This window comes from Numenius arquata, chromosome 6, assembly GCF_964106895.1.
Source record: "Numenius arquata chromosome 6, bNumArq3.hap1.1, whole genome shotgun sequence".
NCBI classification, from domain to species: domain Eukaryota; kingdom Metazoa; phylum Chordata; class Aves; order Charadriiformes; family Scolopacidae; genus Numenius; species Numenius arquata.
This window is the reverse complement of record NC_133581.1, coordinates 31,401,532-31,426,729: the sequence shown is the minus strand read 5'-3', so window position 1 is coordinate 31,426,729 and position 25,198 is coordinate 31,401,532. Positions and strand designations below refer to the sequence as shown.

At 46.8% G+C, this 25,198-nt stretch overlaps 3 protein-coding genes across 3 annotated transcripts in view; all 3 read right to left on the bottom strand.

The window, feature by feature from the left end:
* Window positions 1-3,774: 3,774 nt before the first annotated feature.
* On the bottom strand, window positions 3,775-4,746 carry LOC141465407 (inositol 1,4,5-trisphosphate receptor-interacting protein-like 1). The gene has a single exon (XM_074148787.1). It carries the CDS (start codon window positions 4,744-4,746, stop codon window positions 3,775-3,777), a length of 972 nt encoding a protein of 323 aa, XP_074004888.1.
* Window positions 4,747-6,864: 2,118 nt separating this feature from the next.
* Window positions 6,865-8,361, bottom strand: LOC141465406 (inositol 1,4,5-trisphosphate receptor-interacting protein-like 1). The gene has a single exon (XM_074148786.1). It carries the CDS (start codon window positions 8,359-8,361, stop codon window positions 6,865-6,867), a length of 1,497 nt encoding a protein of 498 aa, XP_074004887.1.
* A 5,073-nt stretch (window positions 8,362-13,434) lies between these two features.
* Window positions 13,435-25,198, bottom strand: part of ESR2 (estrogen receptor 2) — a 36,263-nt gene continuing 24,499 nt past the window's right edge. The window contains exons 6-9 of the mRNA XM_074148443.1: window positions 21,908-22,046; window positions 19,419-19,552; window positions 17,595-17,769; window positions 13,435-15,587 (exon numbers count right to left, since the gene is read on the bottom strand). Of these exons, the coding sequence (XP_074004544.1) occupies window positions 15,398-15,587; window positions 17,595-17,769; window positions 19,419-19,552; window positions 21,908-22,046 (638 nt within the window). The 3' untranslated portion in view covers window positions 13,435-15,397. The remainder of the gene's footprint in view (window positions 15,588-17,594; window positions 17,770-19,418; window positions 19,553-21,907; window positions 22,047-25,198) is intronic.

The window sequence follows — 25,198 nt, the reverse complement described above, 5'->3', positions numbered from 1 at the left end:
CACAAGAAATCTAGGAAGTTCTTGGAATCTGTTGATGACAACATTCTTCTCCAAATGGTAGAGCTACCAATGAGGAGAGGAGCCATGCTGGACCTTGTCCTTACCAACAAGGAGGGGCTGGTGGAGAATGTCAAGCTTGAGGGTATGCTCGGCCACAGTGATCATGAAATGGTAGAGTTCAAGATGTTAGGGAAGTGAGGAGGGTGTGCAGCAAGATCACTACCGTGGACTTCAGGAGAGCAGACTTTGGCCTCTTGAGGGACCTGCTTAGTAAGGTAATATGGGATAAACCACTGGAGGGGAGAGGGGCCCAAGGAAGCTGGTTAGTATTCAAGAATCACCTCCTCCAAGTTCAGGAGGAGCTTGAAAGAAAGAAAGGGGCAGGCAAAAAATCCAGGAGGCCTGCATGGATGAACAAGGAGCTCCTGGACAAGTTCAAAAGCAAAAAGGAGGCCTCATCCATCATTGGGCCCTCTTCGCCTTTCCATTCTGTCACTGCCAGTGACTTGGCATATGATGATGGTGCACTGCGTACAAACTTCCACCACATGAGCCTTGTGCATTGGATCTCATCAGGATCTGTGGGTGAGTGTGCATTGTCCAGGTCATAATAAATAATCTCCTGCATGGCTAATTCTCTCAAGTACTGGACACCTCTCTCCATGGTGGTCCACTTGACTGGATGACATACAACGTCTTCACTGAAGGGATATCTTTCCCTCACACCTGACAGGAGTCACCTCCAAACGCTGAGGGTTTGTGGTTTTTTCCCAATCGCCTTGTCAATGCCCCCTTCCCTTACTGGAAGGAGTCCACTTACTGGAATCCCTTGGACACCTAAATGGGTGACCTTGTCATAAAAGGAAATTTAGTTAAGCAGGACCTTCCCCTTGTGAACCTGTGCTGGCTATGGCCAACGACTGCATTGTCTCTCAAGTGTTTTTCCTGAATAACTCCCTGAATAACCTTCTCCATAATTTTACCAGGCAGTGAAGTGAGACTGAACCAGTCTGTAATTACCAGGGTCTGTCTTCTTTCCCTTCTTGAAAATTGAGACGACATTTGCCAGCGTCCAGTTGACTGGGACCTCTCGGGATTCCCCAGACCATTAAAAAATAATGGAGAGAGGTCCCTCCATAACACCAGCCAGGTCTTTCAGTACCCTGAGATGAATCCCATGCAGCCCCATAGACTCGCTGTATGCATTCAGCTGGAGCAGCAAGGCTCAAACAATTTCAGAGTTTGCTGAGAGTTTACCATCCCCCCCCAGTTACAGTCTTCCAACACAGGGTTCTGGGGGTACCAGGGCTTACCATCAGTTGTTAAAGACAGAGGTGAAGGTGGCATTAAAAACCCGTTCTTTGTCTACGTCCCTGTTTGTGAGGTGACCAGCCTCATCAAATAACAGACCAATGTTATCTCTGATCCTCTTTTTGCTGTTAACATATTTATATAAGCCCTTTTTGTTACCTTCACAGTGCTGTCCAGTTTGAACTCTAATCTTTGGCCCCATGAATTTGCTCCCTACAGTGGCAAACAGCATCTCCCATGTCACTTGTCCTTGCTTCCAATGTCCATATATTTTTCTTTTCTGCCTAAATTCTAGAAGATGATCCCTGCTCAGCCAAGCCAACCTTCTGTCCCACTTGCTTGACTTCTGATACTTTGGAATTACCTGCTTCTGCATTCTTAGAAGATGGCTCCTAACAAGTGACCAGCCTTCATGGAAACAAATACCTTCAAAAGCAGATTCCCAGGGGACCTTACTACCTAGCTCCTTCAGCAGCCATAAGTCTGCCCTCCCCATATCCAGGCTCATAGGTTTTCTGACAGTTTTTCTCCTATTGCCAATGATTTGAAACTCAACTACTTCATGGCCACTGTGACCAAGATAGATAGCCATCAATCACCATCATTCGCTTTCCCCTTAATCCCCTTAAGCTAGCTCTCCCTAGGGGTTTCTTTTATCTGTGTAGGGGCTCATCAGCCACTCTTGTGCAAGCTGTGGGCTCCTGGCAGGTGTCAACCCAGTTTGGGTGCCACCAAAACACTTAAATGTCTTCAGGTTTCTTTCCAGCCAGAAGCCGTTATCCAAAGTGAGGTGGTGAGGGACCTGCTCCAACACCTGGATATAAACAAGTCTATGGGGCCAGATGGGATCCACCCGAGGGCACTGAGGGAGCTGGTGGAAGTGCTCACTGAGCCACTTTCCATCATTTACCAGCAGTCCTGGCAAACCGGGGAGGTCCCAGCTGACTGGTGTCCAGCAAAAGTGATGTCCATCCACAAGAAGGGCTGGCAGACAGTAGTGGTCAATGTAGTTAAATCCAGTCGGCAGCTGACTGGTCACGGGTGGTGTTCCACAGGGCTCCATATTTGGGCCGGTTCTATTTAGTATCTTTATCAATGATGTGGATGGGGGGATCGAGTGGACCCTCGGTAAATTCACAGACAACACCAAGTTGGGTGGGAGTGTCGACCTGCCTGAGGGTAGGAAGGCTTTGCAGAGGGACCTGGACAGGCTGGATCAATGAGCTGAGGCCAATGGGATGAGGTTCAACAAGGCTAAGTGCCGGGTCCTGCACTTGGGTCACACCAATCCCCTGTAGCACTACAGGCTTGGGGCACAGTGTCTGGAGCTGCCTGGCAGAAAAGGACCTGGGGGTGTTGGTCGACTGTGGGCTGAACGTGAGCCAGCAGTGTGCCCAGGTGGCCAAGAAGGCCACCAGCATCCTGGCCTGTCTCAGGAACAGCGTGGGGGGTAGGACTCAGGAGGTGATTGTCCCCCTGTACTGGGCACTGGTGAGGCCTCACCTCGAGTGCTGTGTCCAGTTTTGGGCCCCTTACCACAAGGGTGCTGGAGTGTGTCCAGAGAAGGGCAATGAAGCTGGTGAGGGGTCTGGAGAACAAGTCTTATGAGGACAGGCTGAGGGAACTGGGGTTGTTCAGCCTGGAGAAAAGGAGGCTGAGGGGAGACCTTCTCGCTCTCTACAACTCCCTGAAAAGAGGTTGTAGAGAAGTGGGGTCTGGTCTCTTCTCCCAAGTCACAGACGATGGGACAAGAGGAAATGGCCTCAAGTTGCACCAGGGGAGGTTCAGATTGGATATTAGGAAAAATTTTTACACTGAAAGGGTTATTAAGCATTGGAATGGGCTGCCTAGGGAAGTAGAGGTATTCCAGGAATTCCTGGAGGTACTTAAAAGACAAGTTGACATAGTACATAGTGACATGGTTTAGTGATGTTTTTTTATCAGAATTAGTTTGATGGTTGGACTAGATGATCCTAAACGTCCCTTCCAGCCTAGGCAATTCTATGATTCTAAGCCTCCATGCAATGGCCTCTTTGTCTGCATGGGGTCTGACTCCCCAGAAAGTGGATTTGCTGTGGAGAAAATGTGCAGGAATATCTTCTCTGTGTCCAGCGCACTAAGTTCTGTGACAGCAGCTCCCTGGGGAGTGCCTGGGATGGGCAGATTCACCATCCTGGCCTCAGTCAAAAAATGGAGGCACATCAGTGGTGCTTCTCACCAAGGAATATCTAGGCCCCTGTGACATTGCCACCTGGGACATGACAGCATGATGGGAAAGTGTGATTTAAAGTCATCTTTGCAGCCACTGCTTTCATCACTGGCTGCTACGCCGAGAAGACTGTCTGGAGGATGATGTTGCCGCTCTTGGCTTTCCCTTGCCTTTGTGTCTCGTGCAGCAGCCTCTCCAACCACCTCGTGCTCTCTCTTTGGCCACCTCGCACTGCCGGTAACACGGACTCCTGCCTACTCCATGCTCACAAATGCGTTGCCCTCCTGCACGGCCAAGATCAGTTCAACATAGAGGGAAGTCTTGACACTGTTGATCAGCTTGAACTTGCAGAACTGTGTGGAGGGCAACACCATTAGTCTGTATGTGGCCTCCCCATGCAGAGCAAGGCTGGCTGCTCTCATCAGCTCCTGGAGCCAGAAGGCAGTTTTCTGCACGTCGAGGTACGAGCCGGAGCAGAGGGTTTGCAGGAGGTTGGCTTCCTGCCTGATCATCAGCTCGTCCTCAGGGTGGTGGAGGAAGCAGAGCATGTCCCCCAGCCGCCGCTCCCTTAAGCACGTGCACTCCAGTGTCACACGCAGGCGGGTGTCCCTCACCAGCTTGTCCCCTTTGCTGCCCTGCTCGAGGTGGAAGGAGTGCCCAGGGGGTGGCTTCAGGGGCACAAGCAGGCGATAGACAAGATCTTCTTCACCGGCACTCCAGCCTTCTCGATAGCCTCCCACACTGACAGCTGGCTGCAGCAACGGCATGAAGCTGTTGCTGGAGAGGATACGGCAGGCACAGAGAAGGTCACTCACCACGTGTTCCACCGCCATGCATCTTCTTTGCTTTCTTGGCAGGGGCCATGATGGATGTTCATCCAGAAACCTGTACATCTGTAATGGCTCTTCTCCATCTTCTTCCTCCTCCTCCTCCTCCTTCTCCTCATGGCTGCTCTTCCTCAGCTGCCAGCAGAGCCTGAAGAGCAGCACCAGGACTCCAGCAACCGCCCAGAACTGCCACTGCTGCAAGGTAGTGAAGAGCAGGGCTCCCTGGTCAAAGCTGCTCTGCTCCTGGCTCCTCTGCTCCAGCTCCTCCAGCAGCCCAGTCGTCTCCTGGTTCAGACACTCCTCACGGAGCCGCATGCGCTCGCGCGTGGCCTCATCCAGATCATTGCCGGCCATCGACAGGAGCTGGAAGACGCTCAGCACAAGCAAGGTGCGGACCATTGTTGCAGCCATAGCCTGCAGGAGGAGGGAGAGAAGGGGTTCAGTGGGGCTGGGAGGGAGGGATGGAGGGAGAGAGCCGGGGGGCAGGGGGAGCAGGGATGGGAGCCGCAGGGAGCTGGGGGCAGGGAGGAGAGGGGCCGAGGCAGCGCGGAGGCAGCAAGGCCTGTGCCCAGCCCCGCCGGTGGCGGCACCGTGACCGGCCCAAGGCGCTCCCGCCAGCGGCTGGGCCCTGTTGCGTGAAGAGGCAAAATAGTTTTGGCAGAAAATAAACCCCCTTGCGTTCTAACGCTCCTCACCGAGGTGGGAGGCGAGGGGTGGCTGGGTTAAAATTCTGAGTGATGCCCAATTCACCACTATCAGTCCAGTCGCGTTTAATATATTAAATTATCACGATTCTGGATACAGTAATAGTGGACTGCACCTTCAGTCTAGTCGTGCTCACGAATTAGCACGGACGCACTTTAGTGTCTGGTCGCGTTCAGTGAGAAACCGAAACGGCTAGCTACTTAAACAGTGCAGTTTATTTAAGCAAGAGATATAAAGGTTCTTATGGTTTGCCGGTGATAAGTACAGTCTGCAAAGCACGTGCAAGTAAAAGAAAAAATGTTAACGGTACAAAGCGCATGACAAAGATCCAAACAATACAGCCTGGCTATGAATGTAACAGGTTACCCTCTAGAGAGATTTCTAAGTTCCCCGAGGAAGCACTGGGTATAGTCTAAGTCTTACCCACAGGCGTCGCTATGGGGGGGAAGAAAGGCTCAGCCCCTCGACTGGTCCCGGGAGTCCAAGGCAGTCCGTGATGGGGTCCTCCCTGACGTGTTTACGATGGTGTCTTCCCGAGCATCCCCCCTTTCTCGGGTTATTTTTATATTATTTTTTATCTTCAAGGTGGAGTTTGAGTGACTTTAGTCATAAATACCTTTATTATGCTTGGTGTAAAATTCTCTTGCCTCGCATTTAAAGGTATAGTTTACGAAAAATTCAGGGCGCAGACTCAAGGAGGAGACTGTTCTGAGGTACCAGCTCCCTGAGGAGTGTCTGGGACGGGCAGATATTCCGCCTGGACCCCAGTGAACACACCGAGGCACATGAGTGGTCCCTCTCGCTTGGTCTCTGCCCAGCCAGAGCTGCCAGGGAGTTTCTCAGCCCAGGTCAAATCGCCACCATGGTCATGATGGCGTGAAGGGAAAGCAGTGCGAAAATCATCTTTGTGAAGCAGCATCTCAAACGCTGTGGCAGGCTCTCAGTGACAGAACCCCATCTGCAGGACGAGGTGCACCCAACGCCACTGAGATCCAGCATGAATCTTCAGAGCGGCAGCACCACAGACGGCTAGTTCGTGTGGCTCCTTGATGCAAGGCAGTTGTGAAGGTGGCCCCTTCTCTCGAAAGCCCATGGGCAGTGTGACACGGGCAGTGATGGCTCCGGCAGACACGCGGGGACTCGCTGCAGCTCTCGCTACACCCTGGAGTGCTGCGACTGAGAGGAGTCGGCATTTTGCTCTCGCACTGGGCTTGGAGGAGAGGTTCTTGGCAGCTCAGAGCGTGGTGCCAGGAGGGACAGGCAGCACGAGCTGGCCCTGACTGGGCCTGCTGCAAAAAAAGGCAAGAGTCGGTTTGGTAACAGCTCGGTCCTCCGAGAGCCCGGAAAAGCCACGTCCCTTGGGCTGATGGGCACCGGGCACCCCTTGGGCTTCTTTAGCACCCAGACAGAGGCAGTCCATTTGGTGTGACCATCATCAAAGAGCTTGCAAATCTTTGCCCACGTGCCGTCCTTGGGGTTCCCCTGGAGGTGTCCCACACACAGGGAAGAGTGCACCTCTCCTGCCACACAGCTGCCCTCAGGCCTTAGCTACAGAATCCGCGAAAGCAGAGCCCACCACCTCAGCTCTTCAGCAAACGCCCCCCGACTCTGGGGCAGCTGAGCAGTCAGCACCCTGTGCCCGCGTTCCCCAAACAACTGATGCACACACACTCAGAGATGCAGCTTTTGTTCAAACACACACACTTTATTGACAACTTTGTACACAGTGAAGCTCCCAGAAGGAATGGACTCTCTTGAAGACGTGGGGCAGCCAAGGGGACGCAGGCACGGCTCTGTCCATGAAGACCTCTTTCAGACTCCATAGAAGAGCAGTCTTGTGAGCCGATCTTGCAGTTCCTCAAGCTCACGCAGTGCCGTGGCGTGGGCAGCTGGATCCTGCACCAGGCACTGGAAGAGGTTGAGTGGCTCAGCCGCCTGGAAGGATGGGGGCAAGATGATGTCCTCGGGCATGTTCTCATTGCCAAAGAAGAAGTGGTCGAGGCGTTTCTCCTCCAAGGAGCTGCGCAGGTACCACATGATATCCTGCAGCCGCAACAGGAATTCCTTCCTTCTCCAGCTTTCCAGGGGTATGGTGTTCAGGAGGTGCATGACAACGGTCTTCAAGGTATAGGTGGAAAAGCTTGTACCCACCAGGATACCGGCACAGAGCTGCAGACATTTGAGGTGGAAGGTGTCCTGTGGGACCTGCTTGGCCATATGCCTGAAGAACTTTGCCTCTGCCACAGCATAGGTCTCTGCCCATGTTGTGTCTGGGGTGAAGATGGCCTCTGTAGCCTGGCTGCTCAGGAAGATGTCCGAGTCGCCTTGCTGTACCCCAAACATCACCTCAACAACAAGGAATCTCCTGGAGGCGTTCCTCAGCTGCAGCTTGCAGGAGTGGCGGGAAGGCAGCAACTTCATACTGTAGTGATGCCACTGAGTCATCTCCCCCCAGGCTGAGCTCACCAAGGTCTGGAACCAGCGGGCAATTTTCTGTGCGTCGAGGTAGATTCCGGTGCAGAGGCTGCTTAGGAGGCTGGAATCCTGATTTCTCCTCAGTGCCTCCTCGGGCTGGTGGACGAAGCAGAGCATGTTCTCCACACATTGGTCCCTCATGCAGGTGCACTCCAGCTGAACACGGACGCAGTTCTTTGCCGGCATCTCCTCCGCAGTGCCCAGCTCCAGCTGGAAGCTGTGTCCACGGGGGGGCTTCAGGGGCACAAGCAGGTGGTAGACCAAATCATGCCCACGGGGATTCCAACCTTCAAAGGCGCTGCCCACCCCGATGGCTGGCCCCAGCACCGGGAAGAAACTGTTGGCCAAGCGCGCTTGGAAGACACCAAGGAGGTCGCTCACCAGGTCTTCCGCCACCTGACGCTTATAGGCCGCGCCCTTCCTTGCCCCACGGATGCGCTTTGCAATAAGCATGACCAGGTGCCCCTCATCATCAGAGTCTTGTCCTTTCCTTTCTTTTTCCTCATCCTCTGTGCTGCTGCCAGATCTCTCCTCTTCACAGCTGCTCTCTGGCTGATGGCTCCTTTTCCTGAGCTGCCAGCAGAGCCCGAAGAGCAGCAGTGAGACTTCAGCAACTGCCCAGAACTGCCAGTGCTGCAAGGCAGCGAAGAGCAGGGCTCCCCAGGCAGAGCTGCTCTGCTCCTGGCTCCTCTGCTCCAGAAGCCGGAGCTGAGTCGTCTCCTCAGCATAGAGCCGCATGCGCTCACGCATGGCCTCATCCAGCTCATCCCCGACCTTGGGCAGGAACTGGAAGATGCTCAGCACGAGCAAGGCACGGACCATTATCGAAGCCATGGCCTGCAAGCCCACTCGCCGCTGGCCCAGGCCGTACTGGGGCAGCTGCCTGCTGTCAGCCTTACAGCCACCCCCGCTGTGTGACGCCCCCATTGTGACGCCTCCCCTGGGGTGTCCCAGGCGCCGGAGCGCATCACGGGCACCCGGCAACCGGGCATGCCCGTCGGCCCCACCTCGGCTCAGCCAGAACCTTTGAGAGTGTGTTTTAACAGGATCTGATGGCAAGGTGCACTTGGGTATTTACTGCATGGAGGACAGGGTCAGGCAGAAGTGTCAGAGGCTGGAATCCTGATTTCTCCTCAGCGCCTCCTCGGGCTGCTGCAAGAGGCACAGCATGTGGGATGAGTCCCCTTGACCTGTGCAGATGGTCCCAGACAATGCCTGCTTGCTGGGTTGTGTGGCCTCCAGGGCTCCCACTTGGCCAGTGGAATGCCCCTCCGTCAAAGAGGTGCCCTTCCATGCCCTGTCGGCCCGCACTCCCCCGGCTGCTTTTCGTAGGCGTGGGGGTGGTCACTGCTGCTCTGCCAAGGCGCAAGCCTCGTCAGCATCTCTCGTGAGAGCTGCTGGCTCCTCTTGGGTCTCTCCGCTGCCCTGGCATGTCCCTGCCTCGGGAAACTCCCCCGTGTGCCGAGATCTGCCGCTCTGCTGGAGGTCAGACCGGCTCTGGAGCAGCTCCCCTCTCAAGTGCCTTGGTGGGAAGGGCAGGGAAGGGAGAGCGTGCCATCCACCTCTGCCACGGGATAACCGTGCTCAGACCAAAATGGACCCAAATTCCCAGCCGCATTTTTAAAGCGCATCCCAGGGGAGAGCAGCTATTTCATCAGCGCACAACTCTTTTCTGTTATTCAGACGAAGGAACAACCTTGGATGCACAAAAGCAGGCTCTCCGGGCTAGCTCTTAAAAATCACTTGGCTCCAGCTTAATGGGAAAAGCTCGGGCTTGCTTTCCATAGAGTCAGGCTCCAAAGCCACCAGGAGCACCCGGCGGCAGCGTTGTCCCTTTCAAGACCCCGGTCGTGGCCGTGGCCTTTGGCGATACCCAGCGCCCTCAGGCTGAGCTTCCACCTGAAACTCTTGTGCCAGTTCACACACGGGCACTTTGGATCTTCTGCAAGCGGTTCTAAATCACATTGGCGGGCCCTGATCCTGACAGGGGAACTTCAACCCCCCTGGACATCTGCTGGAAAAGCAGCACAGCCGACTGCAAGCAGTCCTAGTACAGGGGATGGAGAGCCCGAGCAGAGGAGAGGCACTGCCGGAGCTGCTGCTCACTGATGCAGAAGAACTTCTTGGAGGGGTCAAGGCTGGAGGTAGCCCAGGCTGCAGCGGTCACGCTCGGCTGGAATCCTCAATCTTGAGGGATACAAGAGGGGTAAAAAGTAGAGTCAGGAGCCTAAATCCCAGCAAGGCAGACTTCCGGGTGTTGAAGGCGCTAGTGCGTGGGATCCCTTGGGAAACTGCCCAGAGGGGGAAAGGAGAGAACAAGAGCTGGGAGATGGCTTAGAGCCATTTTTCTCAGGGCGCAAGAGCTCTCAATCCCAATGTGCAAGAAGTTGGGCAGGGGAGGCAGGAGGCCAGCTGGGCTAAGTCGAGACCTCTTAGCCAAACCAGAACACAAACGCAAAACGCACAGGCTGTGGAGGCAGGGATAGACATCCTGGGGAGATTACAGACATGTGGTCGGTGAGCGCAGGGAGGGGATCAGCAAAGCCAAGGCACAGCTGGAGCTAAACTTGGATACGTATGTGAAAAATAACAAGAAAGGTTTCTTCAGGTACATAGGACAAGAAAGGTAGATGAAAGAAACTGTACCCCTCCTGAGGAGCAAAACAGGAGACCTGGCTGCAACTGACACGGAGAAGGCTGCAGTACACAATAAGTGTTCTGCCTCGGTCTTCACTGGCAAGGGCTCTAGCCACACCACCCAATTCACAGAATCCAAAGGCAGGGACTGGGAGAATGAAGAACCGCCCACCGTAGGAGAAGATCAGGTTCGAGACCATCCAGGAAACCTGAAGACGCAGAAGTCCATGGGACCTGGTGATTTGCATCCATGGGTCCTGAGGGAGCTGGCGGATGAAGTTACTCAGCCACTCTCAAACATATTGACACGTCGTGGCAGTCTGGTGAAGTTCCTGCTGACTGGAAAAGGGGAAACGTAACCCCCGTTTTCAAAAAGGGAAAAAAGGAAGACCCGGGGAACTACAGGCTGATCAGTCTCACCTCTGTGCCCAATAAGATTGTGGAGCAGATCCCCCTGGAAACTATGCTAAGGCACATGGAAAATAAGGAGGTGATTGGTGACAGTGCCTCACAAATTTGGTGGCCTTCTACAATGATGTAACAATGTGGATGGGTAGAGGAAGAGCAACTGACATCATACCTGGACTTGTGCAAAGCATTTGACACTGTCCTGCACAACATCCTTGCTTCTAAATTGTAGAGACATGGATTTGATGGATGGGCCACTCAGTGGATAAGGTGTTGGCATAAGGCACTGGTCACACTCAAAGGGTTGTGGTCAATGGCTTAAAGCCCAAGTGGAAACCAGTGATGAGTGCCATTCCTCAGGGGTCAGTAGTGGGACCGGTGCTGTTTAACATCTTTGCTGGGACAGTGGGATTGAGTGCACCCTCAGCAAGTTTGCCAATGACGCCAAGCTGTGTGGTGCAGTCAACATGCTGGAAAGAAGGCATGCCGGCCAGAGGGAGCTGGACAGGCTTGAGACATGTGCCCATGCAAACCTCATGCAGTTCAACCAGGCCAAGTGCAAGGTTCCTGCACCTGGGCTGGCGCAATCCCAAGCACAAATACAGGCTTGGCAAAGAACTGCTGGAGAGCAGCCTTGAGGAGAAGGACTTGGGGGTGTTGATGGATGAGAAGCTCAACATGAGCCAGCAATGTGCACTGGCAGCCCAGAAAGCAAACTGCATCCTGGGCTGCATTAAAAGAAGTGTGGCCAGCAGGTTGAGGGAGGCGATTCTACTCCTGTCCTGGGTGAGAACCCACCTGGAGTACTGTGTCCAGCTCTGGAGTCCTCAGCACAGGAAGGACATGGACCTGCTGGAGTGAGTCCAGCGGAGGGCCACGAAGATGCTCAGAGGGATGGAGCATCTCTCCTATTAAGACAGGTTGAGAGAGCTGGGATTGTTCAGCCTGAAGAAGAGAAGGCTCCGGGGAGATCTTGCAGCAGCCTTCCAGTACCTGAAGGGGGCCTACAGGAGAGATGGGGAGGGACTCTTTATCAGGGAGTGGAGCGATAGTACAAGGGGTAATGGTTTTAGAATGAAAGAGAGGAGATTTAGATTAGAAGTTAGGAAGAAATTCTTCACTGTGAGGGTGGTGGGGCACTGGAACAGGTTGCCCAGAGAGGTAGTAGTTGCCCCAACTCTGGAAGTGTTCAAGACCAGGCTGGATGGGGCTTTGAGCAACCTGGTCTGGTGGGAGGTGTCCCTGCCCATGGCAGGGGGGTTGGAACTCGATGATCCTTAAGGTCGCTTCCAACCCGAACCATTCTATGATTCTATGATAAAGTCCAAACAAGACAAAAGTTCTTACCTTAGCTGAGACTGATCAGTAGTCAAATGGGACCAAGAGGGAACTTTCTCAGGGCTCACTGCATTTTTAGGCTCTGTTAAACCACTGTAATGATGCAGGTACAGCAAATGTCTTCCATATTCCACAGGCCATCAGGAGGAAAAGAAAAAGTTCCAGTTCTAAAAAAGATGCTTTCATGACAGTGATCCGTCTATAGATCTATCATTCAATCAGTAAGGAATTAACATATTATTACAGAAATATACATATTTATTGAAAAAAAAAATATCTTTAAGTGCTATCTGTCTTAGTTTGCTATATATCTTATAGGAGCACTGAGCCTGTCGACACTGTCTCAAGGGAGAATGTTCCAACATGTCTTTTTCCTCTATTCTCCCCTCTGACTGGCAACGTGACAGCACTAAAATTGGATAATTTGCAAGAAGATGGAGGTGTGGAAAAGGTTGCACATTCCTGGAGAAATAGCATTTCACCTGCCCCAAATGCTCCAAGATTTACCACATTTCTTTAAAAAGAGAAGGTTGTTTTACAGTTTCGTTCTAGTTCTAGACTTGAGAACCTCCACATGTTTTTAACAGCACACATAAGGAAAAGTTTGGGCTTCTTTCTTCCTCCCTCTCTCATTCTTTCTTGTTTGTTTGTTGTTGCTTTAGGTTTTGGGGGGGGTTGTGGTGGTTTTTTTTTAAATCCATGCCAACTGACACTCCTGCATGAAACAAGCTTGCTCACCTCTGCGAACATCCCACAACTGCTGCATAATTTCTTCTAGTAGAAACAGCCACCTCTGGCTAGGTCCCAGCTCAGCAGAAGCTGCTGAGGAAAGCAGTGAAGGAAAGCCACAGATCGGCCCCGCTCTCCTCACCTCCTCACACCCTTTACAGCTCCTCAGCACTCAAGTCATTTCATGCTGAAACTGGAAAAGCCCCCCCAATATCTAAACTGAAATACAGCGTGGCAGCTCTGCTCAGGCCTGGCAGGGACATGGATGTGGTCCACACCAGGAACACAGCATCTGAGAGACTCTGTAGGATACAGACCCATGATAAACCCAACACCTCTCTCAAGAGACCAAGGTACCCTTGTCCAGCCGTTTTGTCACACAGGTCCCTGTTTATAATCTGTGCTGTTTTAGGGATGTGCACCTTCTCCTTATCCAAGTACAAACACAGCTACGTTAATCCAGAAAGTCGACAGCTATTGGCTTTTTCCCATTTTAAAACACTAGTAGTAACTTTTAATAAAATTATGTTCAACAAGACAAAAAAATCTGATAAATCACATAATTTTCCTAGTTGCACTGTGCTAGCAACAGCAAATATGAATCACAACACGTGGCACAAGTCTGCAGCATCATCCTTTCACAGTCAATCCATGTAGAAGTTAATTTTACAATTTATACCCACTCTTTCCCATTTTCTTTTTCAAGAGGCTTGTTTCAAGATTACACATAAATTCAGCACTTCTAAAACAAACCAACCAAACAACAACAACAACAACAAAATCAAACATTTCTTTGAAAAACTGTATTAAACAAAAAGATTACACATGATAAGGAAAATTAGAAAAAGAACAATACAACAGGCATTGAGGCCAGAAGGTGATCAAGCCCAAGAAACACTGAAACATATCTGTTTCACAGCAAAACTTGCCCCAAAAATTAAAGTACTTGAGAATTCCAGACTGTACTCACATTTTTTCCCATTTTTATAGTAAATACTACACTTATTTAAAGGGCACTGCCACATTACAGTTTCTTAAAAACAATAAAAAGATAGCTAGTAAAAATTTAGACCAGCAGCAGCATCTGGTATAATACAAGATCAAAACAAGACAATAGATTTGTGTAACTCGCTGAAAACTCTTAATGCTCCTCCTATAAAAAACATTGTCCTTGGCTTTGAAAAAACACCAAGAGCAAAGGTTTGATGAATAATTCAAAGTATGCAAATGACATACTAATCAAAGTCCCTAATCCAGGAAACTTATTGGCTCAAGATGGCCTTTTGGTGTGATCCCAATTTAATTTCACCATACCTGAAACGCCCAGAACATAAATGTATTATATTTAAACATATCCATTTAGGGTGGTTGCCATTCTCGCTCACGTCAAACTGCAATACTGGCAGCTGCCAGAAGCAGTGGCACCATCCTGCTTGTCGCTGATGTCATTGGTCAGGCTATTATTTCCTCTGTTTTTTGGGTTTTTTTCTCAGTGCAGCTTAAACACATGCAGAAATCAGCACAACAAGGGGGGGTTTAAACCCACATCTTCAGTGAAATTCAAACAAGTCATCAAACGTGCAACGCAAGAGAAGTGCCAGAACCGTCATTCCCCCGCTCTTTGAGGGATCCTATACAAGATATGAAAAGCACAGCACAAGGTGCCATGCGCTTTGGAAACAGGCAAGCAGCAAAGCTGAGGGCAGCAGGCAAAAGCAAGTTCCAGCTTAGGTTCCCTGCAAGACGGGTGCAAGAGGTTTCGGCTGGGAGGGACGTAATTCCACACACGAGTCAAAAGGGGAGGGAAGATGGTTTTTTTTTAGCTGATTTCACATGCCCTGATTAGCAGCTCATATACAAATGCAAACTGTTAATATTCACAGAGAGCAACCTCTTGTACCTAAATATTATAATAGATTTAACATCATTAATAAATATATAAAACAACATGTTAATCCCACAGACAAAACACATTTCAAAGGTCAGCACTGAGTGAAATATCTAGGCATTTTGGTCATTGTTTAAAGCACTGAAGAATTATATATAGATAATAATGTGAGTGTTAAGAACAGGCTCACAAAATACAAACTTAAGCTTGGTTTAACATTTCTGAAGAAGCTCTGAACCGGCCCTAAAAGCTGTTCTGAATGGCCTTCAAATAAAGGCTCTTGCAGCCATTGCATATTTAAGAATAGAAGAAACTCCTTTACACTGTACATATCCCGGCACTTTAGAACAGCTGCAAAGCAGGTATTCCCCAGGGACCAGCACACACAGGTAAGCGGATCTGCCCCAAATGCGTCCTGCTCTACGTTTCCTACAATCTCACGCTGAAAGAGGAGATATCTAGTCAGCGCTTAAAAGCCTTGGTCTGAGAGATGGAGACCTAGATACTGACTCCTACCCTGACACAGACTTCTTCTGTCATCTCAAACTAGGCTCTTTATCTCTCTGTCTCAGTTCACCTGCCCCTAAAAAAGGAGAGGCAGTAATTCCCTCTCTCCCGGTACTGTTCTGAGGCTTGCTTTCATAAGGTGCTTTTGAAGAGTCTCAGAAAAGGCACTATAAAAGTGCAGCTATTACAATGTCAGAAACACGGACAGAGGTGTGCATCCCACAAGCCTTTCCCGAGATAGCAATGTGCAAATCTAGAAGAGATGAGGGCTTGCACTAGGCCACGCTTCAGCAGCCCCGTCACAGTAGTTTTGTTTTCTCCCATATCTTTGAACAACCTTCACGTTTCCAGGTCTCAACTGAATTACTGGGATGCCCCGTTCCGCAGACTGTCTCCAGTCTCCATTTGTTCTAGTGGGCCAAATTCGGGATGTGTGACCGGGGACTTCCTTTGGCCTCGGAGAGTGTGCGCATTCAACATCTCCAGCAGCAAGTCATACACTGGGACCACATTTTTACACTTCATGCTCAGGAGGTGTTCCATTCCTTTGTTACTGTGAAAGAGAACAGAAAATAACTCAGTGACCCGGATCTGACAACGCAGAGAAGAAAAACATGCTAATGGCTTCAAGAGACTCCTTTTTTTTATTAGGAGTTAAGAGGGTTTAGCTGCCGCAGTCCCTGAGATCACCTACCACTATCAACAGCAACAACATCCCAATACTTTAAAGCTGAATGTTTTACTATTTAGAGAACCAAGACTTGTTTTGCACTGCACAAACCAACTTCAGAAAGTACTGCAGATGTACCAACAGCATTGAAAACAAAGAGAAAAACCTCTGATGCTGTAAGAGTGGAGGCCCACATGCTGCAACTTTATACAAAAGGTGAATTTACAGGGACTACCTACCTCTCCTGCCTGGTTGAGTAGGAAGACCAAATTACCCTGGTTAACTTCAAGCAGTTTGTTTCCTCTCTGCTTGTCCAGTGTCAGATCTTGCAGATGGCTACAGACTTTAATAGTATTTTTTTGTTATGCAGTAAGATACGATGACACCTTGTTAGCTTGGATGCTCAGTGGCTGTGTCATGATTTGGACTAACAGGAGACAGCTGTTGCAATCACAGTTGCACATACATATAAGTCAGATGCATTCAAGGTTTTGGGGTTGAAAGCTAAGCGGGCTTGCTCAACGCCAAGTTTATCACAGTGGAAACAGCAACAGCCAGCCAGCCATATAGATGACTTGGTGGATTGGATTGGGAGGGGGCAATGCTTCCAGAAAAATGAGGTTCTGCTACAATCCAAGAGTTATAAATATGTTAATGGCAAAGAAGAGATTGTGGCCCCTGCCTCCTACACCCAGCTCTTGAGAGTCCTGCATCACTTGGTAATAAGGCTGAGAGCATCAATTATTGCCAGAACAAACTATAATTGACTGACCAGTGCTCAGCAACGTAAAGGAGACAGGTAGCCTCCAGACTTCAGCTGAGATAGGCACAGCATAAAAACTCTTGTTTGAATAAGAAAATTTAAAAATTTTGCAAAGATTCATAGTGTTTATTCATGCCATGCCAGAACAAGAGCTTATGTGATGCTGTGATGCAGTGTCACACTACAGTGGGAAACTTAGGTGACAGCAGTGCATTAGAGCCAGGCGTCGGATTTGGAGTGCTCTGGCTGGTGTAGCTTCCGTAGGGCTCAAACTCACCCCCGGTTCACAAACTGCCTGTTAAAAGCTGCATTTTGGCACAGTCAGGTCCCTGCTGCTGCCACCTGCTCTCCCAGGAAGCTTGTTGCAAAGGTGGCTGTCCCTCTTCAGTGATCCTTACCGAAGTCAGATATACCCATCTCTCCTTCTGCACGCACCAGCCTGGTCCCAGGACACACAGTCCAAAGCCAGGACACAAGCCAGCTTGGTGAGTAGCTGGTCTCTGGGTAATAATTAAACAGCCTGAAAAGCACCTGTTTGTAGCACCCTGCATTTGAGTCTGCTGTACTGCAACCAAAGATGAGCAGCTCAAGGAGGTCCAGAGACTGGCGGGGAGCAAAGGAGCTGCTTCCCATGGGGAAAGCAAGAGCATGGCATCTCTATAGCATGTCACTTGGTAAAAATGCTGTGGTTCTAAATAAAACACAACAAATTTGGTCTGGGAGAACACATGGCACCCGCTATGCTCCACCAAAGCCCACACTGCAGATCAGTTTTGAAAGAGACTTTTAGTTTGGATGGAAGAGTTTTCATGACTGGGTGGGGTTTTGTTCGAAAGGCTGAATTTGTGTTATTATTGTTAAACATTTCAGGCAGATAACATAATGAACAATTTAATGTAACACAGTTATGACAACATTTTACTATCAACACAAAATTTTGGAGTGCCAGCAAGCACTTGAGTATATTGCCTGTTTAGTTCTGCTCGGAAAGCAAGCCTTACAATGAACAGAGATGAAGAGCAGTACCAGGATCCCCTCAGGAGTGCTCTGGAGTCCAAGCCTCACTTTGTTGTTATAATAAACAAATACGAACACCTTATGCGTTACCCACATTCTGTAAAATTTACCTTGCGTGTCTGACGTGAGAGAGGAGCATCAGCAAATTGGCCAGACGGGTTGTCTGCTGCTGTGAGGGGATTCCGCTCTTCGCAATAACCCACACTAAAGCATCTGTGACTATATTAAGCAGGTGATGCAGTTTCCTGTTGCTTTCAGGTTCTTCTGCTGACAAGGGAAACATGCCTGACCAGAGGAGAGAAAGAAAGAACTCCCTGTTCATGAGGAAGGAAAAAAAAAGCTGCAACTGTGGATTTTTTTCTGATGTAATATTTCAGCAGGATTAGAGAAGATACATTTCCTGACGTCCCCCCCTCAAGACTGTACAAACGATGCTCCATGTGCTACACCAAGCTCTGACTTGCATTCCTTTGCCAAAATTTGCAAATTGAGTGACTGTCCCAAATCCTAAAAGGACAAATGTTGAATATAGGCCCTCGAGTCCAGAGAAGGGACATCCTCTCCATTCTCCAGGAGATTTTCCTTTGATTCACTCTGTACCTTGCAGTTTAGTAACTATTATGAATTATAGCATTATGCTTGCTCTAATACCTTCTCACTGAAAAAAAACCCCAACCCTTTTTTTCCTCTTAGTATGTCCTAGGGAGGGAGGAGAACACGGCGAGAGACACTGCTCATAGCCGCAGCCTGCCACGGTCTCCCTACAGCTCACTAAGTGTGCCATAATACAGCATTGCCTACGGTGAGAAATCTTAAAAGTCAGCCAAAGTGAAAAAAGGGGACTGGTGGTATGGAGAGGGAGGAGAAGAAATCACCACTAGGAAGGTCTGGAAACACACAATAACATTATCGATAGAGCAGAAGAGACCTGGGAAAAAAAACCCTCCCAAAGATACTTATGGAAGGACAGAGCTCCAGAACACCTTGACAATTAGGAGAAAAAGATGAACTTTGACAAAAAAGGAGAGCAGGGAGAGGTGAAAGGAGAGATTTTGTGAGAGGTGAGGCTTTGAAGAAAATAGGGCTGATGAACATGGGTATTCATTGGGTTTTTGTTGGTTAGTTATTGTCGTGGTGGGCTTTTGTAAGAAGAAAAGAACAGCTTTGGTTGCCTGTTGAAATAAGTAAGTGGAATAACAGCTGGAGTATTCTCCTTCAGAACTGGGCTGAGAACTATGCAGCAGCTTCTTGCTGAAAACAATAGATATAAATAGCTAGATGTTATTTTTTTGTTGGGTATTTTTGACAACATTAATTACAGTTTGTTCTGGGGACTAAAATTATTTTACTACAGACTACCCTAAACTAGCAAATACACGCTCCTATTTGCCTTGTGTAAAAGGCTGCAAAGCAAAGCTCCTATACTGAGTTTCATCTTGCAGAACCATTGAGTACTTTCAATCATTTCTACCAGTTAATCATCATAAAACAGGAACATTAAAGCCCAATTAATCATAACTCAGTTGAGTTAACTAGTTTTACTAGAATTAAGAATTAAGGACAGGTTTGTAGAGCTGTACAGCAACTTTATATGTGACCAGGATCCACAGAGATATGAGCAAAAGTTCTCGTTGAAAAGGACATACCCACAGCCTGGGCCATCAGCCCCACCTTGTGAGAAGCTTTCAGACTTTGGGTCTTTCATACAATCCTTACAACAGGACATAGACCTTAAATCCAGCAAATGGTTCAGTTTAGAAGTTTCTGGAGCAAAAATCCTTGCAATCTGATGGTTAGAAGTCCTTTCCTATTTGTTCTCTTTCAACAGCTTTATCTCATTTGATACTTCTGCCTTTTTTAGAGGCTGATTTCCCAGCCACCCCCAAAAATAAGAAGTACCATTTGGTGAGAACCAGAGTCAACTACGTACTCACTGGAATTGAGGAGGATCATTGCCTTGACACATAGATACTCCTTGTGCTGCAGTTTCAGCTCTCGGAACCTCGAGGTCATGGCCAGGAGCATATCAAAGATCTCCAAAATTCCCTCTACGCATTTTCCTTCGTCCCTATGGAAACACATTTAAAATGTTACCGAAAAAGTGGAATTAGGGAACTCTGACTCGGCCAGATAAAAGTCAAAGCACGAAGTAGGCTAAAAAAGGCCTGTCCATCTCATCTTCGGGAGCATTCAAAAGGTTCTATCATGAAATCTAAATTGAAAATTACACTGCTATAAAAGGTCAGCACCTCTAAGAAACTGATTTTCTCTTCAAAGTGCGTGCAGGATTGACTGCAGGTAAGTGTGACCATATTTCTGTAAGAGGCTTCATCCTCACAGCCAGTATAATTCTGCATAATCAGTTTGAAACTCTGTAGCGCAGGGCACAGTACCGCCTTGAATCATCTTCCAGATGTGTTTCACAAGGAGTTAATACCACAACCGGTGACACCCCTATTTGTACCTGACGGAGGCTTCAGGACTTGGCAAGTAAGAAAGACTCCCTAAAATAAGTTTTTTGGAAAAATTAAGACATTTTAAAAGAATAAAACGACCTCTACCCCCATCCTGCAGCAGCTTTTCTTTGAAGATGTTTAAATGTAAATAGATTTTTTGTTTTTTAGCTGTTTTGTGGTTTGGTTATTTTTATGTTTGCAAGTGTTTGCTGAATGCAACTTTCTCCATTTTGGATATTAGAAATAGTCCCATTTTCTGATCTGAAAAAAAAACCCAAAAACCCAAACAACCCTAAGCCATTCCAATTGTTTTAAAACTGAGCAGCAGCAAATTTCAAACCACTGAAGTTACTGTTCCAGTGTTTTGGTTAGTTGTTTTTTTTTAACATGTACTGGACTAAAAAAGCAATTAAGCTCTATGACACAGTATTCAAAGGGATGCTTCTTATACTATCTGCAGTATGAGATTCTTTTCGCTGTAATGTTTTTAAGATGAGACAGGCTTAAGCACAGCAGTGCAGGAGAATTAAAAGACCTTTACTCTTCTAGTGGATCCCAAGAAGAGGGTGCCAAGCCTTCAGGCTGCGAGGCAGGTGACACTATGGAGGTGCAGCAAGTACTGCCTGCAGAAAGGCAGCTGCCTTAATAGTGCCCAGTTTCCCTTGTTCCTCATAGCAAAGGAGAATTCTCCAAAAAAAAAAAAAAATTTCTCCAAAGGAGAATTTTAAGCTTTGGAGGCAGCTGCCAGTTTCAAAACAAAGACACAAGCATCAGAGAACTGCTTGTCTAAAAGACCATGTAGGAAACGTATCTGAAGTTCAGCTAAGATAAAAACAATCAAGTTACAGACCAGTTTCATATACGCATCTCTTAAAATAAAATCACAGCATGCCCAGATGCTTGCTAGCTCCCACTCCTCTGTATCTTGTGGAGATGACGGAATGCATCAAATAATCTCACTCCATTCAGCACATATTAGCTCCCGAGGAACTAAATGCATCATACATTTTCAGCAATTCCTTATCATTGCATTGAACACCCCAGCGTGTCCTTGCACTGAATTTCATAAGGGCAAACAATAATTTATTTAATATCTTTTACAAATTAAATTTATTTCCCTTACTAATCCATTTTGCTTTCTGTATCTAAGATGATGATTGTCATTGAGCTCAAGCCACATAACTGGTATAGATCTGAATTTCCGCAGGTTGAAAAGGTTAAGTGACATTTTAAACCTACCCAAGATTGTTTCCCTGACTTTTTACCAATGTAAAGCCCAGGTCAAATCATTCTAAAGTCTTGTAGAAAAGCACCCTTACTAATCCTTATTCTTCCATGCTGGTACATGATGTTAGGGAGAAATAGTTTTTCATCTTGCACACACCCTGCTTTAGCTTGAAAAAAATACTTTCGGTATTAAAAAGCAAGCTAGGGCTTTTTTAAATCCCTTTTGACTAATTCTGCGATGTTCATTATTATAGCTGTTTATGAAGTCTGCACTAGGGGCAGAAAGAAAAACAGGTAGAAAACCTGCTTAAAATAATCAAAATATGGCCTGACACTGTGTCTGCTTTTTTTGAGGGCTCAGGGAAGAAAATCTATCAGCTGGAAGAAACTGATAGACAATGTAGTGCATTGTGTTGATCTATCTACAGTTTCAGCATCTAGAGACTCAGGCCAAAAGGAACAAAACCAAGAAAAGAATTGAAAAATACAGAGAAACTTCATGCTGTCATGTGCTAGAGGAATTAAGGAACTGGCAAGATCAACAACACTGTTTATGCTTAGCATTTCTTAAGCCCCTGTGAGGATAGGGAACCTCAAGACATTATTGTTACAAATACAAGTAAATTATACTGTTAGATAAAATATTAATAGCAACTCCCATACTTAATCCTCTTCCTCTTACTATTCACCTCACCTCCAAACATGCTAATACAAAGTGTTCTAAAGTTTATTCCTCTTACCTGTCTAGTACAAGGTCTGGTGCAAAAATTAGTTTCCCAGGATGGTCAATTGATCTCCACATCAGACCAACCATTAAAACTTCCATCCAGCAGCTCTCCAAGAGTCTAACTTGGTCATAAAGGCTGAGATCAATGAAACCTAAAATGATGAATATAGCATAAAATAAATCAATCTGTTTAATTCTCTTGATAAAGAAGACCGAGTATATGAGAAAGCAAAAAGAAACAAAAAGAATTATGGGTTGTGAAGAATGCCAGAAAAGGGACAACTGACTTCAGAAGGACCATGCTGCCATCTCAAACAGGAACATGAATATTTGTTATTGTCATTGTCAAACCTTCCACAAAACATTTGAAATAAAGCAGAGTGATGTTCAAGTGCAATTACTCCCATACAGCTGGTGAAACTCAAGTGACTGCAGAGGACCGGCCTTATGCTTGGCCACCTCTTTAAATGATGGTCCCACAGCCTCCTGAGATGCACCGGGGAATCACTTGGGAAACTCACTTTTGTCAGAGATTGCTGCATTGCACTGCAGAGGACTCCTAGGAAAATAGTCTGCTCTTTCCCCAAAACGCATATGGTTGTCACTTCCAGGTGTTTTTTTTTTTATCTCATAAAACAGGCATGTTTTTGAGTTAATTGGCTAACTATGAAAGAACCCACATCTTGGTGCCTCTGTGTTATCATTCCCTTTGTAAATTAGATGTTCTGACCCCATCCAAACCAATCCCAACCCTTCCCATTCCTGCTGCCCTCTTCCCCAAAATTGTAACAAACTAGAAGAAAAGAAGACAAGGGTAGTTGATGAAGGTAATGTTGTCCCCATCTCCTCCATACACAGCATCCCAGAAGCAAGAGGAGAATTAATGCAATTGTGCAGAAGCCTCTTCCTGCATTTAATTCTCTCCAGAACTTACAGCAAAGTGTCAGATAGGACTGCAGCACAGCCAGAAGGGAGAGACAGCCATCGCCCTCCCTTTCCCTTCCTCTGCAAAAAAGACTGGGGCAAAAAGGTGCACAGAAACCAAATAAAGTGAAATAAAAATTTACACATGTGCAAAAAAAAAAAAAAAAACAACCAAAAAAACCCAAACCAAAAATCCAGAAGTGTGAATCGCCAAAATGCAAGTGGGAAAGCAGGCTGCTCAGTCAAGGAATAAAAGACAGATATGGTGACAATCACCTCAGAAGTGGTCAAACCATGCCTGTGTCTACATCCAAGATCAGGCCACAGTTTTTCAAAGCAGAGCTGCTTTAGACAGGTCTCTTCGCAGAGTTGTTTCGGTTTTAGACAAGCTTTTCTCTATGCCTATACATAGAGAAAAATCATTACACAGCCTAGACACGGGAGAGAAGCTTCCCATGGCTCTTTCCAGTTGTCTGAGATCTTAAAGTGCATGTTGTATGTTTGCACTGACAAAGAATCTGCTGTCAAAGAATCAGTAATTTATAAAAACGCTCCATGTATTTTAATCTTATTTAACTACTAGGCTGGAAGACAGTCGGTGACAGCCCCTGGTTGGCATAAACTGAGTAAAGCACGCTTTCTTACCATTGCTAAGAGTGCTGCCTTTCAAAATCCATAGCTTTACTCCTTATTTTGTAAGAAGGGTAAACAGGACCCTACGAGCAGTACCTTCCCTCCTGGATTTTGCTGTCACAGAATTTACTACAGAATTCACAGCCAACAACAGATTATCTGCCAGACACAGCCATAATTTTAAAAGGGCTTTTAGAAAAATAATCGTGGAATTGACAGTGGTAGTTTCCTGGGAAACAACAGCCCGAAGACATTTCAGAAGTTTATTTAAATAAACATTTACACAGGTGTTTGCTGATTTCTCTCACATAAACAACCGGTTATTTGGTTTACAAACTATCTCAGTTGAGTGAGATGTCGGACCAAGTCCCAGCATTCAATCTACAGATACTTAAAGATCCAGTTGTCTGCTAAACTCACATTATCAGCCCCAGCAGTATGATTTGCGACTGTTGAGAACAGTTATTAGAAGGACTATACCTTTCCTTCTCTTACCAAACTTATGCTTTTTAAAGACCAAGGAGAGGACGTAACCACCATAGCTTCTATGGCAGTGTCAGAAGTCTCGTTTCATTTGACGCAGATTACATTAAATTACTTATTTTTCTATTGCTGTAGTACGTGCCCTTTAAATTGTGTGCTCTATACCTAATAGTTTAGTTACAAATTACGGAGACAGACACGAAAAAACTCATGCTAGATGTGTAGTAACTAGCAAAAGAGACGCTGCTCTGGCCAGCAACACACTAGACTGCATAATGAATCCAAATTTCAATGTTATGACAACATCCTATCGATTAGCAATACAGGTTCAGCTATGAACCATGTTCAACTCTCTTAGACGAGGTCAACAAAGTAAAAGGCAATTATAGAAGTTATGTTCTGCCATCCGACAACTTAGAATTAAAATACTTGGAATTCAGAAGGAAAAATTCCAGGTGTCAGCTTCTATTTTACTGAGCAACAACAAAAATACAATCCATTAAGCTGAAAGTACAGACAAAAATACAGTCACTGAGTAAAATTCATAACAAAAGAAGGTCATTAAATATTAAATATGGAAAAAACACATTTATCTTTCCTATTTAAGCAAAAAGTTACTGTTAACATCAGCATCTATAAGGAAAAAAGAAATTTTTTTTTTCACTTTTGGTGAATGTCAAAATAATACCCAAGAATAACGTAGAGGTGAAAATGGGCTTATTACCCAGCTACACAAAGGCAAATATTCAGCTTTACAGAAAGTAAAATTACTGTTCACTGGGCCATTAGTCAAGAACTCCATATTGTATTTTCAAGACCTTACCTCCAGGAAGCAGAGGATGGATCTAGATGACTAACTTCAGGCAAGAATTTTTGAAAACTATAATTCTATGTCTTAAGCTTTAGTCATCACAGTTGTTTTCATGGAAAAAATAAATAAATCCATATTCAAGCTCTAACTACCATGTAATATGGCAATATTACTTATAATTCAGTACATATTAAACATCACATCTATTTTTGGCATTGTTGTAAAATGGTATTTACTTCTGTTCTATGTAACAGGAGAGATAAGAAAAAACAAACACGTGATAAAGTGTCAGCATTCCCAGGAACTGTGTTGAAGGGGTTTGAGGCCTTCAATGGGTTTTCTTCATACAGTTTTCTTATTGCCAAGAAAAGGTTTTTATTTCTGACAGATGGTGAAAATAAACTAAAAGTGATCAATGTCAAAATTGGGGTTGGTTTGGAAACTAATCTTTTA